General features: G+C 53.2%; 2 protein-coding genes across 2 annotated transcripts in view; both read left to right on the top strand.

Moving 5' to 3' along the window:
* Positions 1 to 9,931, top strand: part of glra3 (glycine receptor, alpha 3) — a 45,070-nt gene extending 35,139 nt beyond the window's left edge. Inside the window, exon 9 of the mRNA XM_028791157.2 lies at positions 5,883 to 9,931. Coding sequence (XP_028646990.1) covers positions 5,883 to 6,155 — 273 coding nt within the window. The 3' untranslated portion in view covers positions 6,156 to 9,931. The remainder of the gene's footprint in view (positions 1 to 5,882) is intronic.
* Positions 9,932 to 17,970: 8,039 nt separating this feature from the next.
* Positions 17,971 to 24,952, top strand: hpgd (15-hydroxyprostaglandin dehydrogenase). Its single transcript, XM_028791154.2, has 7 exons — positions 17,971 to 18,233; positions 18,323 to 18,446; positions 19,317 to 19,423; positions 21,154 to 21,250; positions 22,833 to 22,909; positions 23,881 to 24,044; positions 24,720 to 24,952. Exons 1-7 carry the CDS (start codon positions 18,141 to 18,143, stop codon positions 24,841 to 24,843), a joined length of 786 nt encoding a protein of 261 aa, XP_028646987.1. The 5' UTR covers positions 17,971 to 18,140; the 3' UTR covers positions 24,844 to 24,952.
* Positions 24,953 to 25,187: the final 235 nt, after the last annotated feature.

The following is a 25,187-nucleotide window of genomic DNA, read 5'->3' as shown; positions in this document are numbered from 1 at the left end:
GATGTCCCCTTCCTGCAATGACGGCTTTAGGTCTAGACTCTAATAATAATACATTTTATTTATATAGCGCCTTTCTGAAGCTTTATTACGCTCGAGGGTCTCCTGGAGTCTCCAAACCAGCAGCTACCCTCCTGGGCCCTTCGCCAGCACAAAGAGCCGAGCAGTAAAGAGGAACGCAGGCGGGTAACGAGTGGCTGCGGTGCGGAGTGTCTGCTCAAAGCCTTCCCAGTTACCGCAGGTGACAAGTGACATGGAGCTGGGCCACATTAGCAGCATCTCGACAGATACATGTGACAAGCACAACACAAACCACGTGCGAGTGCCCCGCTGACCCTGCACTCACTTCACTGGCATCACTCGGGCACAGCACAGGTCAGCTGTTCATTTTTAAAAATGCCAAGGCCTCTTCACTCCATTCAAAGGGGTCCTGGAAGACAAACGGCTCAGTGCCAGGGATGAAATGCAGCTTCTGAGTGGTGATGGCAGGACGAGCAAACACAAGCAGTTTGGGAAAAGAGGAACAAACGAACGGATTGGCAGGCCAGTGGAAACCAGTCAGCGCCACATCTGGAGGAGCGCCCAGGAGAGTGGTGCAGTAATGCTGCTAGTGGGGTTGCAGAGAGACTGCTGTGCTGGCACCACCTCTTCTCTGTAGGTGGCCTCCTCATCGTCTTGGATCAAACCTACAATGGCAGTGTCCTCTGCACACTTCGTGATGGAGCAGGGTCTGGCCACACGGTCATAGCCAGCTTCTGTGGCACCTGTGGGGACAAAATGATACTAAGGAGTCTGCCAGGTCTGAGAGTAGAGGATGGCACAAAGTCCCAAGTCGGGGAGCCTGATGGTCATCCATGAAGTCCTGAGCTGTGGTCTAGAAGAAGGACTCGGATGTAAGCAGATTATACTGCACAGGCAGGACAGGAGGGAATTGTCACCGGTGGGGGGGAAAAAAGGGCCACCAGAAGAGCGTTTAGGAGTAAATCAAGAGGGAAGAAATCAAAATGAGCCGTCACTCAAATCTCCAAACGTCACTCACATCATTCCTGACTGGCGTTTCATTTATTGAGGTTTACTAGCCACCCCCCCTCGCTGTGCCCACCAACCCCCCCGCCTGCGCCACACACCACCAGCCCCTTCTCGTCTCTGCCGCTCACGTGTGTGGATTCTCGTGGATTCGCCTCCTCGTCCCCGAATTCGAGGATCTGCAGGTCTCTCCACACGTCTGTCACATGACGTCTGTCCAGATCTTCGCTCTCTTTTCGCTGTTTCGTTATTTCACCGAGTAATAATTTCCGTCATTTTGCGCTCATGTGATCTTTGCTATCAGTTTTTGAGACTTTGGAATTTTCGTCCTTCCGTTGTCTCTAAGCTGCTCTCACGTTTATCGCGCCAACGTTTTTGAATTCTTTGCGACGTTCTACTTTGTCGTCCACTCTTTGTCTTTTATTTTCGTGTTTAAATCCCTTGGCACAAAGTCTCGTCTCGCCGCAGGATTGTTTTATTATAACAGAGAGATGTGAAATCTTCAAACCCCATGTGACACCCGAGGACTGACAAAGGGAGCAGCGGTAACGTTAACGCGGCCAACCACGGGACCAAGAGATCAAAATTACTGAGACATCGAGAATGAAAAGGTGCCAAGTCAGGAGCAAACATGAAGGCAGACCACTAACAGAGTTCTGAGAACAACCAGCAAGTCCAGCACCTGGACACGTGGGGACAGAAATATCAAGCGTCACACACTTTCAGATGTCCCCACACTGCCACCAAACTCCTCAATATCACCACACATAGGAAACCAAACTGATGGAGCAATAAAACGTAAAACTAAATGAGCAAACACAGACATGGCACCTACAAGACCCTAATGGGCAGTACAAAAATGTGTGCTGCCACCTTAAATAGCATACATGTCATGCCATCCCTTTTAATGCCAGTGCCTGCTGTTAGAGATTCCACGGTGACAGCTCCTGAAAAACACGATGGGCACAAGGAAAGTCCGCCACAAACTGGCACTGCAATGCCATCAGCACAATCATGTAGCAAACACGAGGCAAATAAATTAAACTAAGTGCCCTCAGACAAGCACCCAGATGCCCAAAGCAAATGATCACAGGGAAGACATCATCATCATCCTCCTCCTCCTCCAGGGAGTCATCCATTGCTTGTGTCCCACCACTTGGTGATCATTATAATCGGCCTCTGGCACGGGGGTAACTGCTGTACTTTGAAGCGGGCGAGGACCCAGTGGGCTGTCACAAATACTGGCAGGAACAGCAGGTACCACCTGAGTTTGGGGACACAACAGAGAAGGGGCAGAGATGCTTGTGAGAAAAGACTTGGAGACATTAGAGGACCACCGGGGGGCTTTCATCCAGTAAGCCGATGGCGCCATCAGTCAGGCTGTTGATAAACGATAAAGCTGTTAGGACCCCCGAGATCCGCACTCAGCGAGGTCCGCTCACTCGATGTCCTCTTCTCGCCACTCTGTGACCTTCAGCGCTGGATGAGGGTCCCGAGTCGGAGATCAATTGGATCGATGAGGATGAGATTTTACATGCAAACTGAAATCGTTTAATTTCATTGATTAAAAACAAGCCAGACCCCCACAGTGGGAGCTAACCTTTGACCCCGTGAATGTCACCACACGTTCCGCTCACTGCTGCTGCTGCCAGTTGGGTGATCTGCCTCTCCAAGGGGGCTCAGAAGATGGATATTCAGACAGGCCGGGGTGGTGGGCCCGCCGCTGCTCACATTCGTGTATTTGGACCCCTGCGTATGTTGGTCACACAGACTTGTGCAGATGCGCTCCTTCCAGAACCTTCTGGACCCAAAGCCCCCCAGCAAAGCGGAAGTGAAATGAAGACGTCACCGCTGTGTGGCCACACGTGCAGCTCTGTGCCTGAACTTCGGAGAAGGTCTCTGCCAGCAGCTACGACGCGGGCTTTTGTCTTTAAGAAGAAGAACGTCGCGTATTCACAGTCACAGCACTGGGCACTGCTTTAATGCCAGTTATGGTGAAAGGCTGCATTCCGCCATACAAACTCACTTTATTTTACTAAATCCGTCCACACACACACACGTCAGTCACATTGTCTGATGAGCCTAATCTGGCTCAGCAGCACTGGGCACAAGCAGGGAAACAACCAGTCAAGGTGCCAGTCTGTTGCCTCAGGCACCTACACGCATATTAACTAACATTTTGTTTTGTAGACTTTTAAAGTTCATAATAATAGAAACAGAAGTGTCCTCTGGAGGTCTGGGGCCCTGGCCAGGATTTAATGCCCACCTTTCTCCGCCATACCCCTGGCACAGGCCCCAGCTCTGAACCCCAGAACGCGCCCACACTAAAACCGCATCTTTAAACAAAAGCAAATGTCGTCCACACTGGCACTTTCACGCCACTCTAAAATGACGAACAGACGTTTGCCTACTCTGGGCAGGCGTGTGCCAGTGGAGAAGGCCACCAGCCAAGACACATATCACACAAAGGAAGTGAGCAGTTGGCCATTTGCCTTTTGCCCACATATGCAGAGTTCAGACTGAGTGCAGGTAGGCAGCACACAGCGGGACCAATCAGGCAAGGCTACCTAATCAGCACCAACCAATCAGAGGGCAAATGCCATGCTGTGCCAGCATCTTCAGAAGTACACAAGTCTGGATTGTGTTTTTAAAAAGCGGGGAGAAAAACATCAGGTTAGCGTAGACGAGGGGTCATAATGGAGACTGAGGGGTCTGTGCTTTGCTCTGTGCCATAACCAAGCCCCCAGATGCCCAAATCAAATGATAACAGCTACGAGACATCATCATCATCATCATCATCCTGTGGGGGTCTTCCATTGCTTGTGTCCCACAGCTTGGTGATCATTATAATCGGCGCTTGGCATGGGGTAACGGCCATACTTTGAAGCGGGTGAGGATCCAGTGTGGTGTCGTAAATACTGTACTGGCACTGAGGAGGAGGAGTGAAAGCTTTAGATTAGTCGACAATTTCAATTTGTGGTTTTTGACAGATCGACGTTTTCAGGTCTCCGATACATAAAACCTCACTCTCTCGAGGACGGGTGTGCGTCTGTCTGTCTGTCTGTGTGTCACAGCTTCTTGGGGACTCTCACCTGGATGGAAACTCGACACTTCAGCCTGTACTGAGGGGACGATGTGCAGATTCGTTTGCGACACTCAAGAGGGACCCTCAGACACCTGCCATTAACTTGGAGTTCTTCACGTCAGCTGCCGTCGTGATGACCCACGTTATGATCTGGCAGACGAGCATCAGAGCTGAATGTCACACAACAGTTCGGGTCACTTGGTTCTGATGGTGCAAAGCCCACTGACACAAGCCCGATTCACACACCCCCCCCCCCCCGATGTCCTCCCAGCAGTATGACACGTCACACAGGACACCCGTGGAGCGAGTGCCACAAACAGGACTCACCAGCAACATCGTCACAAATACACCTTTGAGTGGCACAACCAGCACATGGGACGTGCATGGCACACATGACCTTACAGAAAACATGTTAAGTCAATCAATAGATCTGTCATTATGGGAATCGATGTATCAACATACAGCCATCAATGTTCACCCACTGGGACCATTTAAAGACACAGAATGACTGGGAATGGAAGTCAATGTCAGCAGCACGTCAAACGATATTTTATAACACTTCAAAAAATAGAAGAGCCGTCCATCTGTATGCTGAATATTAAAAATATTTAAAAGAGATCGCTTATCATTTTGGGAATCAACTTTGTCGGACGTCTGCCACACACAAAGAATGGCGAGTGCTGCCCGCGACTCTCTGTCTCCGGTATACTCAGATATGGCAAGAGGGGCACGCGAGCAGTAAAACACAAGACAAGGATTATTATATTAAAGAACCCAACAATCAAATCAAATCAAATCAATAACATACTGAACAATTCCTCAAAAGTAAAGTGCAATAAATCGGACTCTGCATGAATTAAACTTCTGCTCTGATCGTTTTATTTTGGCCAGCAATTCAGGTGAACGGCGCGCAAGACTTGAAAGAGACGTCAGTGAAGTGTGGGCTGTGATACTGGGACCGGGAATGGCGTTGACGTAAAGCAAGACGCTCTTCAACTTGTAGGTATTACAAATATGAACGTCAAACGGAAAATGAGATCATCTGGAAAAGCGGCCGTTTTGTGAAGAAAAAAAAATACAAAGGGACAGAAAATGCTGAGAATGTGATGATGTGACGTGAGCTGAAGAACACGTCCGTAATAAACACTTCGGGAAAAGTGGATAGAAATGTACGTTTAGTAGCAAACACTGTGGTCGACCCCGAGTTGTCCGATTACACAGACGGACACACACACAGACACGATGCCACAAATGGTATTTTCAGACTCAGGGGGTCATAAACGACGACATTCATTCCAATCTCGACATCGAGTTGATGTTTCAACGACCCCAATGTCCCTTTCCTTTCCCTCCTACGCTCCGCTGAACGAGTCTATAAAACGAGTGCGCTAATCCCGAGGTCGCCGTGCGACTCGCAGGTTTCATTTAAGTCGTTTTACTTACCGAACCCGGCGCTGGTGGCGCTGACTCTTTAAAGGGATGCCGCGTCCTAAGACGGTCACTTCGCTCACCATGAAGTCACCTTCGTGTCCCCCGTGCAGTCCTTTAGAGAGCCCAGCGGCTCCCGTCCAGCTCGATGTCGCGGCTCCAGCACTGCCACGCTAAGCGCCTCGTTTGTCTTCACGCCGTTGAGTTGAGCTGCGGTGAGATTTGAACCCGGCACCGGCCTGCCTGTGAGCAGAACGACCAACTGGTTTTAATGGTGGTGTTTTCTGTCCAGAAGTCTTCAACAGTAAAGCTGCTCTCCTTTCTTTCTGTTTTTCATTTGCTGCAGGAGGAAGACGTCAGGGACAGCCGGCAGAGTTTCACTGCCTACGGAGTTGCGCCCTGTGCCCAAGGCAAAGATGGCGTTGCCCCCAAAGCAGCCAGCAACTCACCCCACAGCGCTCCCAAAACTCCCGAGGAAATGAAGAAGATATTCGTCGACAGGGCCAAGAAGATCGACACCATTTCTCGCGCTGGCTTCCCGTTAGCATTCCTCTTCTTTAACATCTTCTACTGGGTTGTATACAAAATCCTGCGGCACGAAGATATCCACCAGCAATAACCCGCCCGCCGGCCTTGGGAAGAGGGACACGGAAAGGACTGACAGGAGGACTTCCAGCCAACTATGCAAATGGCGACGGAACCGTTGGCGACCAAAATCCGTCAGCACAGCTTTACTGCCAGTCTCTGGTCGATCGTACCGGGGCACCTGCCACTGCACACCTCCGTGCCACACTCGTCTGAACGCCAAAGTCCACTTGTTTTCTCTCACGGACCGGACCCTTAAACTACGGGCTGCCCTGCAAACAGACGGGACAAACATTGTGAGCCACACGCGTGTCGAAGTTCTTAGAGGCCAAAGAACGAGGCGCTTCTCGTTGTGGCGTCCCGTTATGCCCAGCAGCCCCTTCGTCACCGCCCTCCTAAAACTTGTCTCGTAAAGTTCGTCAGGCCGCTCGTCCTCTCCTCGCAGTGTTTCATTTCGCGCGCGCTGATTATTTGGCGGGATGATTTCATGCGCCTGCGCGCTTTGCACGGCCACGGGCAGATGAAGAGGCCACGTCTGCGCAGATGGGCTGCACGGAAGAGTCGTGACGTCGAGAGTCAGCGTTCGTGGCTGCAGTGCTGCGCGTGGCGTCTTCGCTCCTGCTGGCATCGCCTTTCTGGTGCGATGGACGGTGAAACCTGACCTTTGAACTCCGACGTCTGTACAGTCCTGACCGCCGACGACGAGTCTTTGCCTTTTTTTATTGCTGTTTGAAGATCATCGTGTTAAGTGGCTGCCCATCCTAACATCGAGATTCTAGAGTGCCAGCGATGGCAGGGGGGGCATCCAGGGCATCAAAAGCACTCTGTTACTTCTGGAAATGTTCGGTGAGCTCTTCAGTTTGTGACCTCTCAGCACAAATGGCCGGTGGGAGCTGGCGTGAAGTGGGACCGCTTCTTTGGGACATTGGTGACCCGCGCTAAACCACTGAGGGCAGGCGGGCAGGCGGGCAGCCTCTTCATCTTCTTGCTCGCTGAGTTCGGTGAAAGAAAGTTTCTGGAATTTCATAGAACTTCTGAAGGAGAAGTGGACGATGATGTGATGAGGACAAGTGGCTGTTCAGGGGTCTCAGAAGTCTGCCAGCTGTGCCCAGAACTGTGAGCCCGCAGCTGAAACGCGACCTGGAAACGCAGAACTCCAGGGGTCATCAGGTGGTCACTCACCACGCTGTCCATGAGGTGCTTCTGCCACCCAAGTCCTTCAGCCTGTCCATCAGACTGCTGCTGCCCACGGCCCTCTGATGGGCATGAGGAGAGGAGCTTCCTGGTGAGGGCACAACTGAGTGGCGTTGGCTGCTGCTCCTCTGTGATGTCACCCTGGCCTCACAAAGCATCATGGGCTTCCGGGAAAGGAAACTTGGGCAACGCCGACCAGACAGCAAGTTTTCAGGGAAAAGGTCGGCAAACGAGGTCACCAGTGAACCCAGCAAACCGGACGGCCCGCCCCGCTCACCCCGAGGCACTGAATAAAAACATCAGTGACGCTGTGCCATGCCACGGGGGGCAGTGGGGTCTGTTTGCGGCTGCTGTTCTCTTCCTTGGGATGTCCCCTGAGGTTCTTGTGGGCAGTTGGGCACACGGCGGTATTGGAGGCAGCCTGTCACCTTTAAAAGCTCATTGTGTCCTTTAATGGGGACATCAGAAATAAAGTAAAAAACAAACGTACGCCTGCTGCCATTACCAAGTGCCAAGGGTGCGGGGCATCTGTTGTGAAGGAGCCCTGCAATGGACTGGGGCAAAGTGTGAAATACTGGGGGGGTCTGGGACCCCCAGTTAACTCCATGGACCCTCTGAAAACGCGTTCTGATGTTGCAGATCCTCCAGAGTCCATTACTCGTATGATTTGAGGTTCCCTTGGTATCATTTTGGGCATTTGACGCCCACTCAGAATTTAATTTGCCGTTTGGCTTTCTACTGGGGTTTCCTTTTGTTTTGGCAATGGGGTCGCCACCTTGAGGCTTTTGTGTCCTCCGTTTCCAGGGAGATTTTCCCATGATGCTGTGCGTCTCGTGCCATCATCGAGTCCCTGGTCTGTAGTGGACCAGCATGTGGCACTGGGCCGATCCTGCCAGGTCGCTGACTGTCCCTTCGATTACTGGCCATCTGACTTTTGGTTTTGACCCCCACTTCGCTCTTTGGCTCCATCCTGTCTGCTGGCCCTCACTTGATTTTGGGGATGGTGGTAGGCAGACTGGACGGGGTGAGACTGGCAGCAGCCCACCAGCTGGGAAGGAGGAGAGCGTCCTGTAAGTTGGGGGATTCAAGAAAGCAGGGGGGGACACTAAAACGGAGTGTGACGGTGGTCTGGCGGGGTATGGGGTGAGGCCTGCCACGTCCTGAGGCTCTCGATAGGCCCTGATGGCGCTGCCACCTGTTTTTGGGATGAACCCGTGGCATGACGCAGTTGAGAGGTCGTCCGCTGGTGTGGGCCGACGGCAGGGGGTCTTGATCAGTGCAGCGTGATGCTGGTCAGGAGCACAAGGTGGCACAGCTGTGGGTTTGCAGAGTGCACACCTGTTGTCTGCCCAACGTTGGCATACCCTAAGTGACAGCTTTCTTCGTGTCTAGCAGGGTCCCCCAGTTTCTCTGGCTACCACCAGTAGTGGAGCCCCCAATTAGATTAAGCAGGTTACTCCAGCAAACTGAAGGAATTTGGCTCATCACTGGCGGGTCACACTGCGAGTCAGAGGTGGGCATAGAATTGGCAGACTGGCCCGCTGCTGGGTCACAGAGCCTTTGGGCATCAGTGCCACATGTAGATGGGACGTACAGTGACGTCTGCTTCCTTAACTGACTGCCATCGTGTCCTTGATCAGTGATCGCCCATCGGGCCTCCTCACACCCCTTTAGCTGCCAAGGCCACAGTGGCACATTTGAAGAGGAGCTCACAGGCTGAGGGTGAGGGTCCGCCACTCAGTGTGTTATTGCGGGCGCCAGCCTGAACGAGAGAGCACACGCAGGGGGGTTGTGTCAGGGGCACATCCTTAGCACCCCATGCCCAGTGTCTGTCCTGGCACAAGTTCTGCCTGCTAGAACACAAACGACGAGGTGTTGGTCCTTCACTCTGAAAGTCTGAGGCCCAAGACCCCCAAACCCCACCAAGCCATCTGACCAATGCCATGACACCTCCTTTGTCTTTTATGCGCAGTAAATCCCATTTGGTCAGATGGTCATTAAGAGGCGATATGCGTGAGTTTGGGGGGCCGCCAGCCGTCACTCGCCAGTCTGCACTCTGAACGTCCGAGCCGCTAAAGGAGACGACGCATGAGTGTGGCAGGTGTGCAGGTGCCCACCTGGGACCACCAGGACAGCAGCACGTGTTCGGCGTCAGGATTTGCTCTGAGGGTCTCGACTGGCCTGGCGCTGTGGGCCTTCGACCAAGGCTGCAGTTTGCTTTGTTGTGCCCTGAGCGAGTCCCTCCACGTGGGGTCCAAGACCACCGGTGTCACATATCAGACATTTTCATGGTACGTCTTGGTGTTCGGGGGTCCTTTTGTTTAGCAGACGCGTCCCTTTTGTACCCCAAAGCCTGCCCGAGCGTAAGTGCGGCGTCCACACCATTTGATGTGAGAGCGTCTGCCCGTGCCAAGTCCGTGGCGAGTGGTCTTCAGGTCCAGCGCTTGTAACCCTGACATCTGAAACGCCCCGATGTTCTCCTTTCCTGCTGTGCTCTGTTTGTCACCTTCTTCTTTCAGCAGGTGCCCCTTTGTGTATTTTTGTATTTAAAATAAAAGCATGGTCTTCAACTCGGATGTTGGTGGGTCATTTCTGGTGCCACCTGAAGCACATGACGTTTCTACGAGAAGTCGGACTCGATCGAGGTGCCCTCATTTTGAGTTTCCTCCTTGCCCTTCCCAAACAGAAGCGGTGGTCCATTAAAATGTCCTCGGGGGGCCGTGAAGCAGCACACAGGAGGCTCAGTTGGCCACTCGGGTAAGGAGTAAAAAAAAAACACAGCAAAGACACGTGCATGCCAGGCTGCCCTGAAACCTGTCTGTCACCCGTCCTTGGCATTATTAGGACGTCTATAATGCCATCCCTGCCCCCTTCATGGCACCTTGTACGACACAGTAAAGGTCCCTGGCACAGTCGAGCGATTGCCCAGTGCAGTGCCAAGTAAATCAACAACCCTGGCAAGGACCTGTCATCGCGTGGCATCACTTTAGGAATTCGTGAGGACAAACCCCAACCCGCCCCCCACCCCCCCTTCTCTTAAGCCCTTTGCTTTGGTGCCCTAATGTTAACCCTGATAGTTTTATTTTTAAATCCATCCATCTTCCAACCCACTATGTCCTAACTACAGGGTCACGGGGGTCTGCCAACACAGGGCACAAGGCAGGAAACAAACCCCGGGCAGGGTGCCAGCCCACCGCAGGGCACACCAACACACCAAGCACAATGTAGGATGGCCGATGCACCTTTGGACTGTGGGAGGAAACCCACGCAGACACGGGGAGGACCCGGGAAGCGAACCCAGACGGGTCTCCTTACTGCGAGGCAGCAGCGCTACCCACTGCGCCACCGTGCCGCCCCTTATTTTTAGATACCTACATTAAATACTTATTTGAGCTTTTATACATTTCATAAATTTATCCAGTTTTAGGTCCGATTTTAGCGTCATTACAAAATGTACGATCTTTCTGTTTTTAAATGCAATGTTATACTTTGGTCAGTAGGGGGCAGTCTTTATTCTTGAACATACAGAATTTGGACTGAATGGCATGAAGACGAATTTTATTGAGTAAAGTATGAAGTCTGATTGTTAGTCGTTAGAGATCCGTCTTTACTATCAGTAGATATCGATATTCAGGACGAGGGCACCAGAGCTTTTGCCTTCGGGCGCTCATCTCCGTCACTAACCCTAATCCTCTGTCCCATTCTTGAGTAAGATGATAAAGTCGGGTCCAAAATGGCACCAAGAGGCAGAGGGCACCACGGAGTGCCAGGGTCAGATCTCTTGTCTCAGTTTGTCTCTGCCAGTATCTCATGGCAGGGCCTTTCACAAGTTCCTCATTTTAGGGGCACAACATCTGGTGGTGACCCCAAATTTCAGCTGCCAAATCAAGATGCGCTGGGTGACCAGCAGGTGGCACTCTGCTCTGTTGTCTCCCCTGCAGATGGCACAATGCCCTGGTGGTATGGCTCCTTTGCTTGAGTTTGTCACATAGGGGGCTCGTGGGGACACGTCTTCTCATAATGACCACGTGATGTCATTGACGGGTCATATGACTCGCCCTTTTCTGAAAGTCACACCAGCGCCCCCATGTGAGGTACGCCACCTAGTGTTTCATTGACGCAGTGATGGCCGCAGTGGGTGGCTGCCTGTTGTACTGACAAGCGTGAAAACGGCTGAGACCCCAACCTGAGCTCCTTTAAGGGGACCTATTGGATTTCAGAAGTGCCACAGTCCCATGATGCCTCAGCTCCTCAGTTATCGACTGGGATGTCGGACGGCCAGGAGAAGCTGTGGTCCCCGATGTTGGCACGTCAGTCACCCTTGATGGCAACTCATCCATGACAGTGTCATCGTGCTGGACGAGGTCCTGAGCGGTGAAATGAAGGTGCCATGTGGGACAGCATTAGACCCAAGGTAGGGGGCGCCCCCTTCTGTTCTTTTCAAATTTGAGCCCCCGATGCTGCCACGTGAGCCGCTTTTCCAGTTTGCCTTTCGAGCTCTGGCTGGCATCTCGACACTCGTGTGTCTCATTTTGGCTTTCGGTGGTCTCTCCCTCTTTGCCCCTGGTCTCTGGCTTTCTTCAGCTCTTCCATAAACGCTTTAGACTCCGGCAGTGGCATTCGGGATGGGGGGCACCTTGTGTCCTCCCTGCATTTATTGCCTACCTTTGTACTCCTTTGGGGGTCTCGATTTGATTTTGTTCACTTACTGCTCCTGAGCGCCCCCTGCAGGTCCACAAGACACCAAATTCCAATTTGAAGCCAGCGCTTGGTGTGTCTCGCGCTCTGTGTATGTGTCACATGCTCTCTCTGTCTGTTGTCACTCATGCCAGCCTCTGTGCTGCGGACCACCGGTCCCGATCATCTGAGCCCTTGATGCCCGTTGAGTGCCCGGCTGATGGTTTATGGCTGGAGAGGCAGAAGAGAAGTGGAGGTCTTCACTGGTCCAGCGCTTCAAGGCAGTCGGTGGGTCTGTTCTCTTTGTATGAGGCGCTATATAAGATCAAACTAAATGGCTTCATGGTGGCATGCTGGGTCAGCCACTGGCACAATGCCCACTCGGTGCCAGAGTGGAGGTTGGCTGCCACACCTCTCCTCCTGCATTTGGGGGGCTGCTACTGTTGACCAGCGTCATACTGAGGTGACCCTTCATGCCTCCACATGACCTCACAGACTGCCCCCCAGGCCTCGTGCCCAGACATGTGCCGACACATCTGTCCAACATGTGAGGCATTTCGAGAATTCTTCTGCTGACAACCTGGTGGGCTCCTTCAGTGCCTCGTCTGTGTACTCGTGGACCCCCCCGATGGGCACTTGTGTGTTTGGGTGGCCACAGCCCACATGGAGACGACTGGGATGCCATTTGTGTTGCCCACAGCCTTCCCTCATGCCAGCATTTTCTCTCTGCCAGCTCACCTGCTGCTTACCCACCTGACTTGGCACTTTGCAGTTTCATCTTTTTGGAGCTTCAGGTCTGAAGTGCAGAGAGTGGAGGCTGAAAGGCACATTTCTGAACAGTGAGGGCCGGCTTGGCATCCATCACTGCCACCGAACGGCTAATTGACTTGTGTGCTCGTAAAGCTGACAGCACGAGAGCTGCCTGGGCCGTGATGCCCGCTTGATAAATGAAGAGCAGCACAGCAGAACGACTCCCGGCTAATGAATTTGAGGAAAGTCACAGCAACGATTTATAATTCATCACCGGGCACCACGTGGCTGGAAGGAAATGAACCATTAACATAAAGTGAGAGTGCCAGAGCGGTGCCAGCCTGTCATCACCGAGTGGCCTACCTTCTCTATCAGGAGTCGTAAGTGACGTCTGCCTGCTTTAGTTTGATGTCACCACGCTGTCTTGGCATCACACACCTAAGAGCTCACTTCACCAGTCCTGGCATGGGGGTCCACTGAGCTGATGGGTCGCTGTGCTCACGCCGAGACCTGTGACTGGCACTGCAGAGACCCCCGAATGAAGTGAGGCCCTCCTGAGGGTTAGCAGCCCACCACCCGTGCAGCGACAGGTAAAGCCAAACAGAGGGAGCACAAGGACCCCCAGACAATGCACACAGCCCCTCCTGTACGTGTCACAGATTGTGCCCTCTGCCCATCCCTGCTCAGATTGCTGGGTCAGAAATCCCATGGCTTTGGACAGACTGAGGGTCTTACCTGATGTCGACTTCTAAACTCCACTTGGAGTGGGTTCTGTGCCCCTCTGAGTGCCCCCCAGCTCCCTCCGAGCCACGGGCAGGTTAAAGATGATGCGTGTTGCCAGGGTACCCATAAGGCGTGTGACACATCTGCAGTGACCCAAAGGCACGGGCTTGATGTCACCTGCAGCCGCTCGCTCATTCAGTCCACTCCTGTGGTGTCCTTGTCACGGCTCTACTTGATGACCATCTGGAGGAACCAACACGTCACTGGTCTTCATCCTGCTAGGTCTCTCCTCTGCCTTCAACACGGCGGGCATCACTGATTTGAGGGCCACTTCCTGGGCAGATCCTGCCATGTGTCCTGCCATGGAGCGACGTCAATGGTGCACCAGGCAAGCAGAGCGGTACCCTAAGGATTGGTGCTGGGTCCTCTGCTCTTCTCCCTGTACTCCTCCTCTTCCTCACTAGGTGCCATCATCCAGCCCCCGGGTATCTCAGAGGACCTCACAGCATCACCCTGAGTCTCTGTGGTCTGGATGCCATCCCATCTCCCTGCACTGGGTGGGTACCCAGCCTTGGGGTGGTGGCTGACCAGCAGTCCTTCATGGACCTCTTGCTACGTCCTCTCGGCCGTATCTGAAGGAGCCTGCAGCACAACTCCTGGTCCAGTCCTTGGTCCTCTCTACTGTTGCAGCTCTCTACTGGCAGGAGGACTGGCATGTGCCACCAAGCCACCGCAGGTAATTTGAATTGCAGCAGCATGCTAAGGTGGGCACACGTCACTCCCCTCCTCAGACCACTACAATGCAGCGGCACACGTTAAGTTTGGATCCTCGGGGGCTTCGTCATTGTCACTTCATTGTGAGCATCGATCTTCTGCTTTCCGGACTCCCCCTTCTTGAGTGTTGGACTCGTTTCGTGTCGGGGGGTCTTCTTACTTACGTCTTTGCTTCTCGTGGGATTCCATTTGTGAAGACTGCGTGTGTGGACTTCTCTCTCAAGTCACATGCTTCAGGGTTTGTCTGGAGCACCGCCGTGTATCCTGGGACATTTCAAGGCAGACTCCCCCCTTTGGGACTTTGAGGGCTGCTCAGGGTGAGGCCTACTGCAGACAGGCTAGTGAAGGTCCTAACCCGCTTTAGGGGTCTGTCTGTCTGTCTGGAGGTCATCACCCCGTCTGCTGTCCTGACTGGACTCTCGTCACACCCCTGGGCACAGGACAATACGGCTGCTGATACTGGCGCTGTGCCTGGTGGCGAGAGAAACGATTTGCACAAAATGGAATCCGCGGTTAATCTTCATAGAACAAATGGTGAAGTTCACGCCATTAGCTGGATGGCACTTTAGGGGCACCGCTCCACGGGTGCCATCCACTGGGCTTGGTGAGCAGTCACAGGTGAGGAGCTGCCGGCTGGTGCAGTGCTGAGGTCTTCTGAAGGGACGACTGACCCCTGCTGTCCAGCACAGGTACTGCCCTCAGTGCCGGGGTGACATATGGAAATTGGCCTTGTCTGAATGAGGACCCCTGTCTCCAGGCACACTTTTCACAGAACGTCACTGGCCACACAGACTGGTGACTTCCTTGAAGTGGGTGTCACCACCAACAGTGTCATTGGATGCTCTGAGTGTAGACGACAGACAAAGCTGGGTACAGTGTCCATTGGACAGGTGGGCATCAAAGTGTCACCTCAGCCCAGGCATGGGTGTGGCACTGGTCAGCAGCCAGTAATGCCAGTGTGACTCACAGGGTTACACGATTAGAGGCTGGCATGAATTATAAAAGAAAAGAGAGAAGAAGACACCGCTGGGGACTTCGTGGAAATCTAGTGCTATCGCATTGTTGTCCTCCTTGGTACTGCCATCCTGTGGTATTGTGGCACTTATACATTATATAAAGTTATTGTCTATTTTTACCTGCATTATTATCAATCTTTAATTTAATATTGTTTTTGTATCAGTAAGGTGCTGCTGGAGTAGGGGAATTTCCCCTTGGGATTAATAAAGTATCTATCTATCTATCTATCTATCTATCTATCTATCTATCTATCTATCTATCTATCTATCTATCTATCTATCTGTTATATAGTGCCTTTCATCTATCTATCTATCTATCATATAGTGCCTTTCATCTATCTATCTATCTATCATATAGTGCCTTTCAAATCTTTTATATAGTGCCTATCTATCTATCTATCTATCTATCTATCTATCTATCTATCTATCTATCTATCTATCTATCTATCTATCTATCATATAGTGCCTTTCATCTATCTATCTATCTATCTATCTATCTATCTATCTATCTATCTATCTATCTATCTATCTATCTATCTATCTATCTTAAATTTGCGCTGCCACCTTAGACAACTGTGGGCCAAGGATGACGCCACACAGACAACTGGTCAGTAGGCACGGGCACAAAGCCAGGACAGTTGTGCCACCGTAGTGCCCCCTTGCTGCCCCCCCATTCACTCCTTGCCCCCCCCCTCCACTTGTGCCCCACCACCCCCAGCCCAATGCTATAAATATCCCTCCAGTGTAAATCTCCTGGCACAGCGCGCTGCTCGACAGCTCCGATTTTATAAATATTTATACCCAGGCTGCTCGGAGGACTTCAGCTGAGCCGGGCACTAACAGCCCGAGCTACATGACGTGTCTTAGATAGACTGTGACGGGGGGGGGTAGGGGGTGTGTGGGGGATTTAGTCAAGGCCAGCCATCTGAAGACCCCTGAGCAACATCACAGTTCAGACCAAAGCCCACCTGCTGAACTGATTCAGGATTTCTGAGCAACTTTCAGGGTGAATTTCCGGGCACTTTGGGCACAGCCTAGACGGAGACCCCCAGAGGCAGACCGCTGTGATGTCAGGGAGGTGGAGTCCTGGTGGGCACCAAGCACAGTCAACCTCCTTAGTTCAGCTCAGGGGCCTGGCATGGGGAGGGCAGAGACTGGGTATTACTGGCAGTACAGTGCCACCAGGAGTGTATGGAGACCCTCAGGGGTCACCACGATGCTGACGAGTTGTCACTTCTTCAGCAAACACAACTTTGGTTTGACTTTTTAAATCTAACGTGCGCAATCGTCAAGGCGCTATATTAAGAGACCATCTGAGGGCATCTCAGGCTCCTCCTCTTCTTCTTCTTCTCGTTCTGCCCCCCTGGACCACACTGACCCTGGCACACTAATCTGAGATGCCGCTGAGCTGTTGACTTCACCCACTTCACCTTCTAGTGGTTTCTCTGCAAATGAACTTCTACGGCTTTTTGTTATCGCACTGAAAGGACCTCGAGTTCACTGACGCGAGGGTCCGGGGGTCTTCACGTCTAATGTAGTTCTGGAAGGCAGTGTGGCGTAGAGGTTAAGGCTTTAAGGGTTCAAATCCCACTACTGACACCACCGTGTGACACCAAGCAGCTCACGTCACCTGTCTGAGCCTCAGCCGAAAGAACAAAAGAGATGTCACCAGTTGTGCCTCGATTGTCACTTCAGATAAAGGCGATAATAATAAGGGACAGGGTCTCCTGTGTCAGGGTCCTTCCTGCCCGTGCCTGCCATTAAACTGCAGCTACGGAGACGAAACCGACAGCGCAGCGCCTGCCTGGGCCAGACCCCCGGAGTGCCCCCCGGGCGCTGAAGTGCGCGAACAAAAGAAGGATTGAGAAGAAAGGCGAACGAATGAGCGACACGGGGGGCGTCCGGAAGACAACGAGCGCCGCCGCCGCCGCCGCTAATCCCGGCTTCGCCTCCGCGCACAGCGCCTTGAATAAACTTTAGATAGGCGTGTGCGAGCGTGCGCGTCCGGGCTGGGGGGGTCCGCGGGGGGCGCTAATGGCCCCTTTAAGCCTAATTGCCGCCTCGCTGCTGAGTTTTCGCTTGTCTTTGTGTTTGCTCGCATTCTTCACGGAGATTTATAGCGCGGCAGGGAAAAAAAAAAAACACGAAACACCTTTACCTGTCAGGTCAAGGGGGGCGGGGCATGGGGGGGGGGCTATGGGAGCGGAGCTGCCGGGCTGGACGGCTCAGAACTGAAGCCACGTGACCCTCCAGATGGCACGCCAAGCCCCCCCACCCCCAACCCCAGGGCCAGGCTCTCGGGTATACTGGATTTTCGGGACTTTACTCACAAGCCCCCCCTTAATATATCGGATCGGGGAGCGGGCAGCTCCAGTGCCCAGCAGCTGGCATGTGTCGTGATGCCAAGACTCAGATGGTGACACCACAGCTTGGGGGCAGTTGGCCGCGCGAAGTAAAAGTTCAACGGGGGTGCCGACGAGTGGACGCCTCATGGCGATAAAGGAAGAGCCCCCTTCCCGAGAACGACCCCCGGGGGGGCTCCCAAATCGTTTACCTGCTCGACCTTTTAGAGAGGACAGCGCCATCTCCCGCCCCCCCCGGCCCCCAATCCCAACCCCCCCGCCATGCAGACGCCTCCTATAAACGCGCCTGCGCGGACAGAGCCCACCGATCACTTAGGCGGAGCCTGCGCGGCTGCTCAGGTGTTCCCACCTGCTCGACCCATGGAAGGACATGGAGGCCGGCGCTCCGCAAGGCGCTATAAGAGCGGGCGGCACGAGCGGACGACGGGGCCGAGCTGACCGGCAGGTGACCCCGCGCGTCTGGGTTCCGCCCCCCGGAGGACGCATTTAGTGCGGGGCGGCGAGCGCGCGCACATCGGCGACATGGCCCTGACGGGGAGGATCGCGCTCGTCACCGGGGGAGCCCAGGGCATCGGCAGGGCCATCTCGGAGGCGCTGCTGCGGGAGGGGGCCAAGGTAGGGGCCGACGGAGCAGCGGATTGGCCGCCGCCACCACCCCCCCCCCCTTCGTGCCACCCCTGACTGTCGGCTCTCGTTCCCCGCAGGTCGCGCTCGTGGACTCAAACCCGGAGGTGGCCAGGGAGTGTCGCGGCCGCCTGGAGGAGGCGTTCGGGGTGGGCAGCAGTTTGTTCTTCGAGTGCGACGTGACGGACTGGGCGAAGCTGCAAGGTAGGCGTGGTTTATATAGCGCCTTTGTCCCCTCGTAGGGGGGTCAGGGGTGCCCACCCCAAAGGTCAGTCTGCCGACGGCTTAACTTTTCTCTCAGCTGGCATAGTGCCCGCTCTGCTAAGTGAGGTGGTCGACTCTGCCTAATCCATCCACCTTCAGACCTGTGTTTCCTAATTGGGGGGAACTTGCCCTCGTCCACTGGACCCGTCGTCTGGCTGAGGCGCTGCCCGGCTCCTGAATGGAGTGGATGGCATAGGCCGCTGGTGCCATGCAGTCTAAGCAGAGGAAATGCATTGGTTTGACTTGCCAGTCTGGACTCATGGGCACCCTGTGCACATCATGCCAGTACCAGTGTACCAAGTGTTGTGCAAGAGCAGGTGTCCTAGAGGGGCAGCAAGCTGAAATGCTGAACCACATCTTGGTTAAAAGTTAGATGGGCATGCAGCCTGGCGTTAGGACTCATTGAATGGATGGCAAACCATGGGCACCTTGGTAAAGATGGCACATTAAGTGGTCTGCCCAGTCTTTCATCTACTGCTATTGCTTGACTTCATCACAACATTCAACTAAACACCAGCATCGGTTCAGGCACATCGGTGGGCATCGTGAGTCGGACGCACTTACTGTCCATTGGTCACCATGTATCCTGCCCCTTTGTGAGTGAAGAGCCCACCAGATGGCCCGCAGGTCTCGGTTTGAACCTCAAACTGAAAAGTGGAGGGCTGTGGACAAGCTGGCGGGTGACGGTGATGGTAACAGTCATGCCATTGTCTTTAAAATGTATTGCTGGAATCGCAGGGTGGCATCATGGGCACACTGTGCACCGTCCAGGTTTCTGATGGTCTCACTTTTGTTTTTTTCATTCCACAGAGGTGTTTAGGAAGACCGTCAAGCACTTTGGGCACCTGGACATCGCGATTAATAACGCGGGCATCAACAATGAGAAGGACTGGCAAAAGACTATCAATGTCAATTTGGTAAGAGACACACATCCTCCATGTTTGAGAAGAGTGATGTGGAAGAAAGAATTGTTGACCCGTAAAATGGAAGGAGTCAGAGTCTCCCACCAGAAGAAATGTTCATAAGCTTTCTTTTATTGTTGCATACCTAGACTGGAGTGTCAGTAGCTCCTTTATATCAGCTGATTGTGTGCACACTTCACAAGTTCGTATAAAGGCAGATTAATGCAGGAGCCTTTTAGGGCTTAAAATAGACGGCGGGTACAGATGAGTACATAGAGTAGCTTATTCGTAAAACTGGAAGAACAGTTTATAAAAATACAGTTCTGGTCAAGGCAGCTTTCTGGTGAGGTCAGATTCTTTTGAACTGCTCACACAGGTCAGCATCAGTAATATATGTTAAAGGTCACATACGCAGTTTCTGAAAACTGTCAAGTACACATTTTTTCTTTTTAAAATATAAAAAGGACAGTTATCTGTAAACTGAAAATTTCCATTCCACAGTGACAATGTCCGATAGTGAGTGGCAGTGCCCGCCCGTGGCTTCTGTGCTGCCTTATGTTAGTCATTTACCCAGACTTCCTCGTCTTGGCACTTGAGGTCAGCAGCTGGGGATGCCACACTAGGATAGGGCAGATGGACACAGGGAATGGTTGTCCAAACTTAAAATGACCAGCAGGAACTGTGATCTTATGTAGCAGTAGGAATCTCTGCATGCCACCCTCGCCCAAAGAGAAATGGGCACAAAGTTCAGAGAATCAAAGGAAAGGAAAAGGAAATACAATGTTATCTGCTGTGGATGCAGTGGATCGATGCCCAGGCACCCGCAGTGGGCAGCACAAATAAAATGGCAGACACTTGTAGAATACACATCACTTGATGCCATGCTGTGGCCAAGCAGAGCTCTGGGTGGGCCCATGTAACTGCATTGCCTAGCAACAGATGCATTGAGGTGGGGTCAAGAGTAAAGGGCAGGGCAGGCCTGGGCAGCTGCCTCTATGGTGCCCAACCCACTGTTTACTTACTGGGTGGCAAGGACCTCACTGCCCGCCACTGGTGCAGTCCTGGCACACAACCTTCATAGGGACTGGCACTAAGAAAGGAATGAATAATTAGAGGCAAAGCAAGTGCCCAGGGACACTTAACTGGTCTTCTGAGCCCTGCCCACCTAATTCCTTTCTGCTGCCCCATGCCCTTTCATGCCTACTGTACTCTTTTATGCTTCTAAATGTGTGTGCCCAGCATCAGCCACCTGAACACTCACACCTAGTTACACTCTAATCAGATGGCTCAGTGCCCTGGCAATGCCATCTGTACCTCTGGTATACACATGGAGGTGACAGACTTAGTATAGCGCCCATGGTGCCCGACATGAGCCCACCTGTACAACATGACCTGCGTGAAATGAACGATTTGAGGCTCAGCATCGACAGAGTGATGGACTGGCACCCCCTGCAGGTCACTTTCTGTCACTGCTGTGCTTCATTCTGAGGCTGGTGGGCATTTGGTGGCCACCCTCTGTTAAGGCCTAGTGGGCAGCGCTTGGTTTGCTCAGAGCATGGCGCTATATGCACCTGGTCTACAACTCCCTTGATGGATAGCAGGGGTGCCAACAGGGAGCAGAAATGTGGGGTTGACCAGGCTATGTACAGCGGGCACAATGCCAGGCTGGTGACTCTTGCTGTGGATTGGACTGATGGATGCCTCCTGGCGCAGGCTGTGACACTTTGTCTTTTCTACTTTGGCAGACCTCACTGATCAAAGGGACGTACCTGGCACTGGAGCACATGAGCAGAGAGAACGGCAAAGACGGCGGCGTCATCATCAACGTGTCCTCCATGGCAGGTATGGGTGCCACCTCCTCCTCATACTTGTCTTTTCAAAGGTGGGTATTTTAGCAGGCACAGTGACCACTGAGGAGGCTGTCCAGTTCTGGTCCTCATGTCCAGCACTTTTGACCATTCCTCATAGTGACCAGCTGCCGAATGGTGAGTGACGTGGCTGTGACTTTGGTCACTCAGTTGAGCTGACCACTGCTGAGGGTCTGGGGGAGGCCAGGAGAGGAGACCCTCAGTATTCCAGCTGAGTGGCTGTGGGCCGCCATGCGTCCACTATGACTGTCCTGCCCTGTCAGCTGATTGTGCTTTACTGCCCGCTCCTGCCGTGGTCATTTCACTCACTCCTGAGCCCCTGCTGGTCACCATTAGCTCGTTTCTACAGCATACCCACAGGTAAGGGCTGAGCTGGCATCCTTGGCATTGCAAGACCAAAGCAAAATCCTCTGCAAGGCTACTCTGCCAGCCTGGACGAAGCACAAGATGGTGAGGAGAACAACAAACGTCAGAAAATGGGCATCCAGCGAAAGCAGAGGAGCAGCAGACGGTCAGCAAAGCAGCCATGGCATACACTCTGTGCTCAGGTTGGCATTTCTCTTCTCCAGGATGAGCTTTCAAGAGATGCCAGCTGGCCAGGGACTGGCACGATGTGCACAGCAGTGGCAGTGGCACCCAGGGTGCCCTCCCTTGATTGGCTGTGTCTGAGATCACGTAGGGGGCAATGAGATGTGAGGAAGTCAGAATGGAGCAGCGGGCACAACTTTAGGCCTAGGTCTGAATGTACGGGGTCAGGAGTGGACATGGGTGCGGTGCCACATGTAAGTCTACATGACTTCAGATAGGCCAATCAGGACACCTGGTCACTGCTGTCCACTCGTGCAGCCCCAGTGCCCGGCCAGCTGACCTCTCATTGAAGCTCTAGACTGGCACTACACAAACTGAGCACCAAATGGAGCACGATGTTGGTACAGCCAGCTGCCCCCTTGTTAATTCATGGTGAGTTGGTGGCCCAGTAGCAGTGTGCCCACTGGCCAGTGTGACTGCTGCCCGGCTTGTGCCCGATGCTGCTGGAGACCCTGACTTAGATTAAACTGCTGTGAGAGGAGTGGGAGCGACAGCGCCCCCTACCTTACAGTCCCATGGCAGACTTAAAGGAAGCAAACTGACCGGAACTGACCAGTCCGGCGTCCCGCCTGTGTTAGCGGCTGAAGCTCCCGGCTTTCCGAGTTTCATGGATTTCCTGTTAAAAAACAATAATAATAATAATAACAATAAGGCGACAGTCACAAACGGCCACCCCGTGTCGCCGGCTTGCTGCACGCATGAGCGGTTCGTCAGCGCACGAGACGGCCGTTGAGCTCCTCGGCCGCGCGTCCGCAGCCACACCGCGCGTTCACCTGCAGCTGAGCCTTGGGCTGCACTGCCATCTGCTGGTGAGCGGTGGTACTGACACGACAGGCGTCTCTTTTTTTGTCGCTTCTTTGTTTATGCAAAATGCCAACGTGCCACCCCCAGTGCCCTGTTCAGCACTGGTTCTCTGGAGGTGCTGGGTTGCCGTGTAAGCCTCCGTTTCTTGTCTTCTTCCCTTTCAGCCTTCATGCATTCCCCTCACATGCCAGTCTACACGGCCACCAAGTATGGCGTGCTGGGATTCACCAAAGCCATGGCGGTAAGTGGCATGTCACAATGTGCGTCATTATATGTGTGTGTGTGTGTGGGCGCTCACCTCGAGGAACATGCAGGGTGAGCTGTCAAGAGCTGGTGCCCTCAGCTGGGTGAACCCCGTCAGAGAGCCATTTAAACTGGGCACCGAGGGAAGCTCCAGACTGGTGACCACAGGACTGGACGCACATCAGGAAGTCGTGTCACCTGAACGAGCGCCACAGAGATGTGCGATTGGCTGTCTGACAGTGAAGGCGGGCCTTCTGACCATGACTGGCGGCCAGAGACTTTACAGAAATCAGTGCCACCCGAGGAGCCACTTTTATGAGATGCCATGAGCGTCCATAGCCTGCTGGAGGTGCTACGGGCTGCTGGCACAAGTGCGCAGACTTGTCACGTGTTGATGTGGCCTGCTGTGCCCATTGGTCAGTTGAAGCCTCTGCCCTTTAACAAGTTGAGATGTGAGAGGGCACCCAGCATGGTGTCAGGTGTGGTCCACTGTACCAGTGGGCTTGTTGAGGTATGAGAAGTCATGCAGTGTGCCAGTCAATGAGCTGAGCTCTCAAGAGTGCCCGCTGTGCTGGTTAGTGAGTCAAGTGGTGAGAAATGGCCCACGGTGCCAGTTAATGGGCATGAAAGGGACCTGTTGTGCCAGTTGACCTCTTGACATAAGAGACGTCTCCCACTGTGCCCTGAGTCGAGGTGTCAGGAGCAGGCTGCTGTGCCAGTTGACATGCTGAGACATTAAATGTTGCCACCACTGTGCCACGGTGGTGAGTTGTGATAAAGGATCTTTTGCTATGCCAGGCAGTAAGTTGATTAGTCAGGTGTGGCCCATTATGCCATCTTGCATGATGCTGTGAATATTTGCACAGTGTGCCAGTCAGTAAGTTGAGTTGGTCAGCTGAGATGTGTGGCGCCACTTTCCATGCCAGGCAGTGAGTGCTGAAGCTCAACTTGCTGACCTTTGTGTTCCAGGAGGCTTCTGCGGTTGGCAACTTCGGTGTAAGGATCAACGTGCTGTGCCCGGCGTATGTGGACACGCCACTCCTGCAGACCATCGATGAAGAGGACAAAATGGGGCGCTACTTCAAGTACAAGGAGGAGCTGAGGCAGAGCATGCACACCTACGGCATCTTGGAGTAAGTCTGGGGCAAGGGGCACCTGCCAGGCTGTGCCAGCGCTGAGACACTCCTGGGGCTGCTTAGGAGGCATTGGCGAGCCGCTCGTGCCACCACTTGCACCGTCGAGTCCATCGGGGGCTTTTCAGCCTTCCTTTGGCAGAGACACAAATCTGGTCATAAAGGGCTGGGGGTCACCCAGATGAAGTGGCATGGTGGTGCAGCAGGTAAAGATGGCAATACGTATGCCATTCAAGGTTGGTAAGGGTTCTCCAGTCAAGCCAATTGATGGCCCAGAGTTACACTGGGGTTTAGGTGGCACTAAAGGTGTGTGGCATCCTGGGTACCATCAGCCAGCTTGACTGGCATGACTGAATTTAGTGGTTTGTAATGCCCTGACTGCTAGATGGTGCCACTGCAGAGTCCATCCTCAATTCAAAAGTCAGCCTCATCACTGCCTGTGTGGAGTCTACCCACGGAGTGAGTGCCCCCCCAATGGTGCCACATCCAGGGTGGGCTCATGCCTGGCACCATTAGCTCCAACCATCCTGAACTGGACAGGCACAGAAAACTGCCATGGCCCCCTAGCCCCTCATACTATCCACATTCTAACAGGCGATTGTTGGGGGCAACCATGCCCGGTGACTGACTGGCACCCGTGCCTCTTCCTCACATCTTGTCTTTGTCTCCTCGCAGCCCCTCGCTCATCGCTGATGGTATGATGATGATCATCAAGGATGGCAGCCTGAATGGCGCAGTCATGAAAATCACGGCATCCAAGGGGATTCACTTCCAGAATGATGAGCCCATGTCAGCTTGATGCCCGCCTGTGCCAATTTGTGATTTTTCATATTTAAACTCGGATTTTGTTAACTTATTGTGTTCACTTTTGGATTTGAATAAAAGGGGCATCTGATGGGCACCTGCTACACTGGCGTTTCTCTCTGTTGTTTGCCCAGTTGGTTGGCATTGAGCTGATGGCTGTTAGGAGTGAGCAGTTGTGCACTGGTGCCCCCTTCAGGGCTGTGCCCACTGTGACCTGCTGGTTGAGGGGAGTTTGTCTTAAAGCCAAATGTGTGAGGGGGCTGAAAAATGACAATCGGTGGCAAGACTGGAGAAAGGGCACCACTACGATGACCCCGGAGCAGGTGCCACTTCACAATG

The sequence above is a fragment of the Erpetoichthys calabaricus genome, chromosome 5 (genome assembly GCF_900747795.2).
Source record: "Erpetoichthys calabaricus chromosome 5, fErpCal1.3, whole genome shotgun sequence".
Taxonomy (NCBI): Eukaryota; Metazoa; Chordata; class Cladistia; order Polypteriformes; family Polypteridae; genus Erpetoichthys; species Erpetoichthys calabaricus.
Note: the sequence above shows the minus strand (reverse complement) of the source record. Positions and strands in the feature narration are given on the sequence as shown.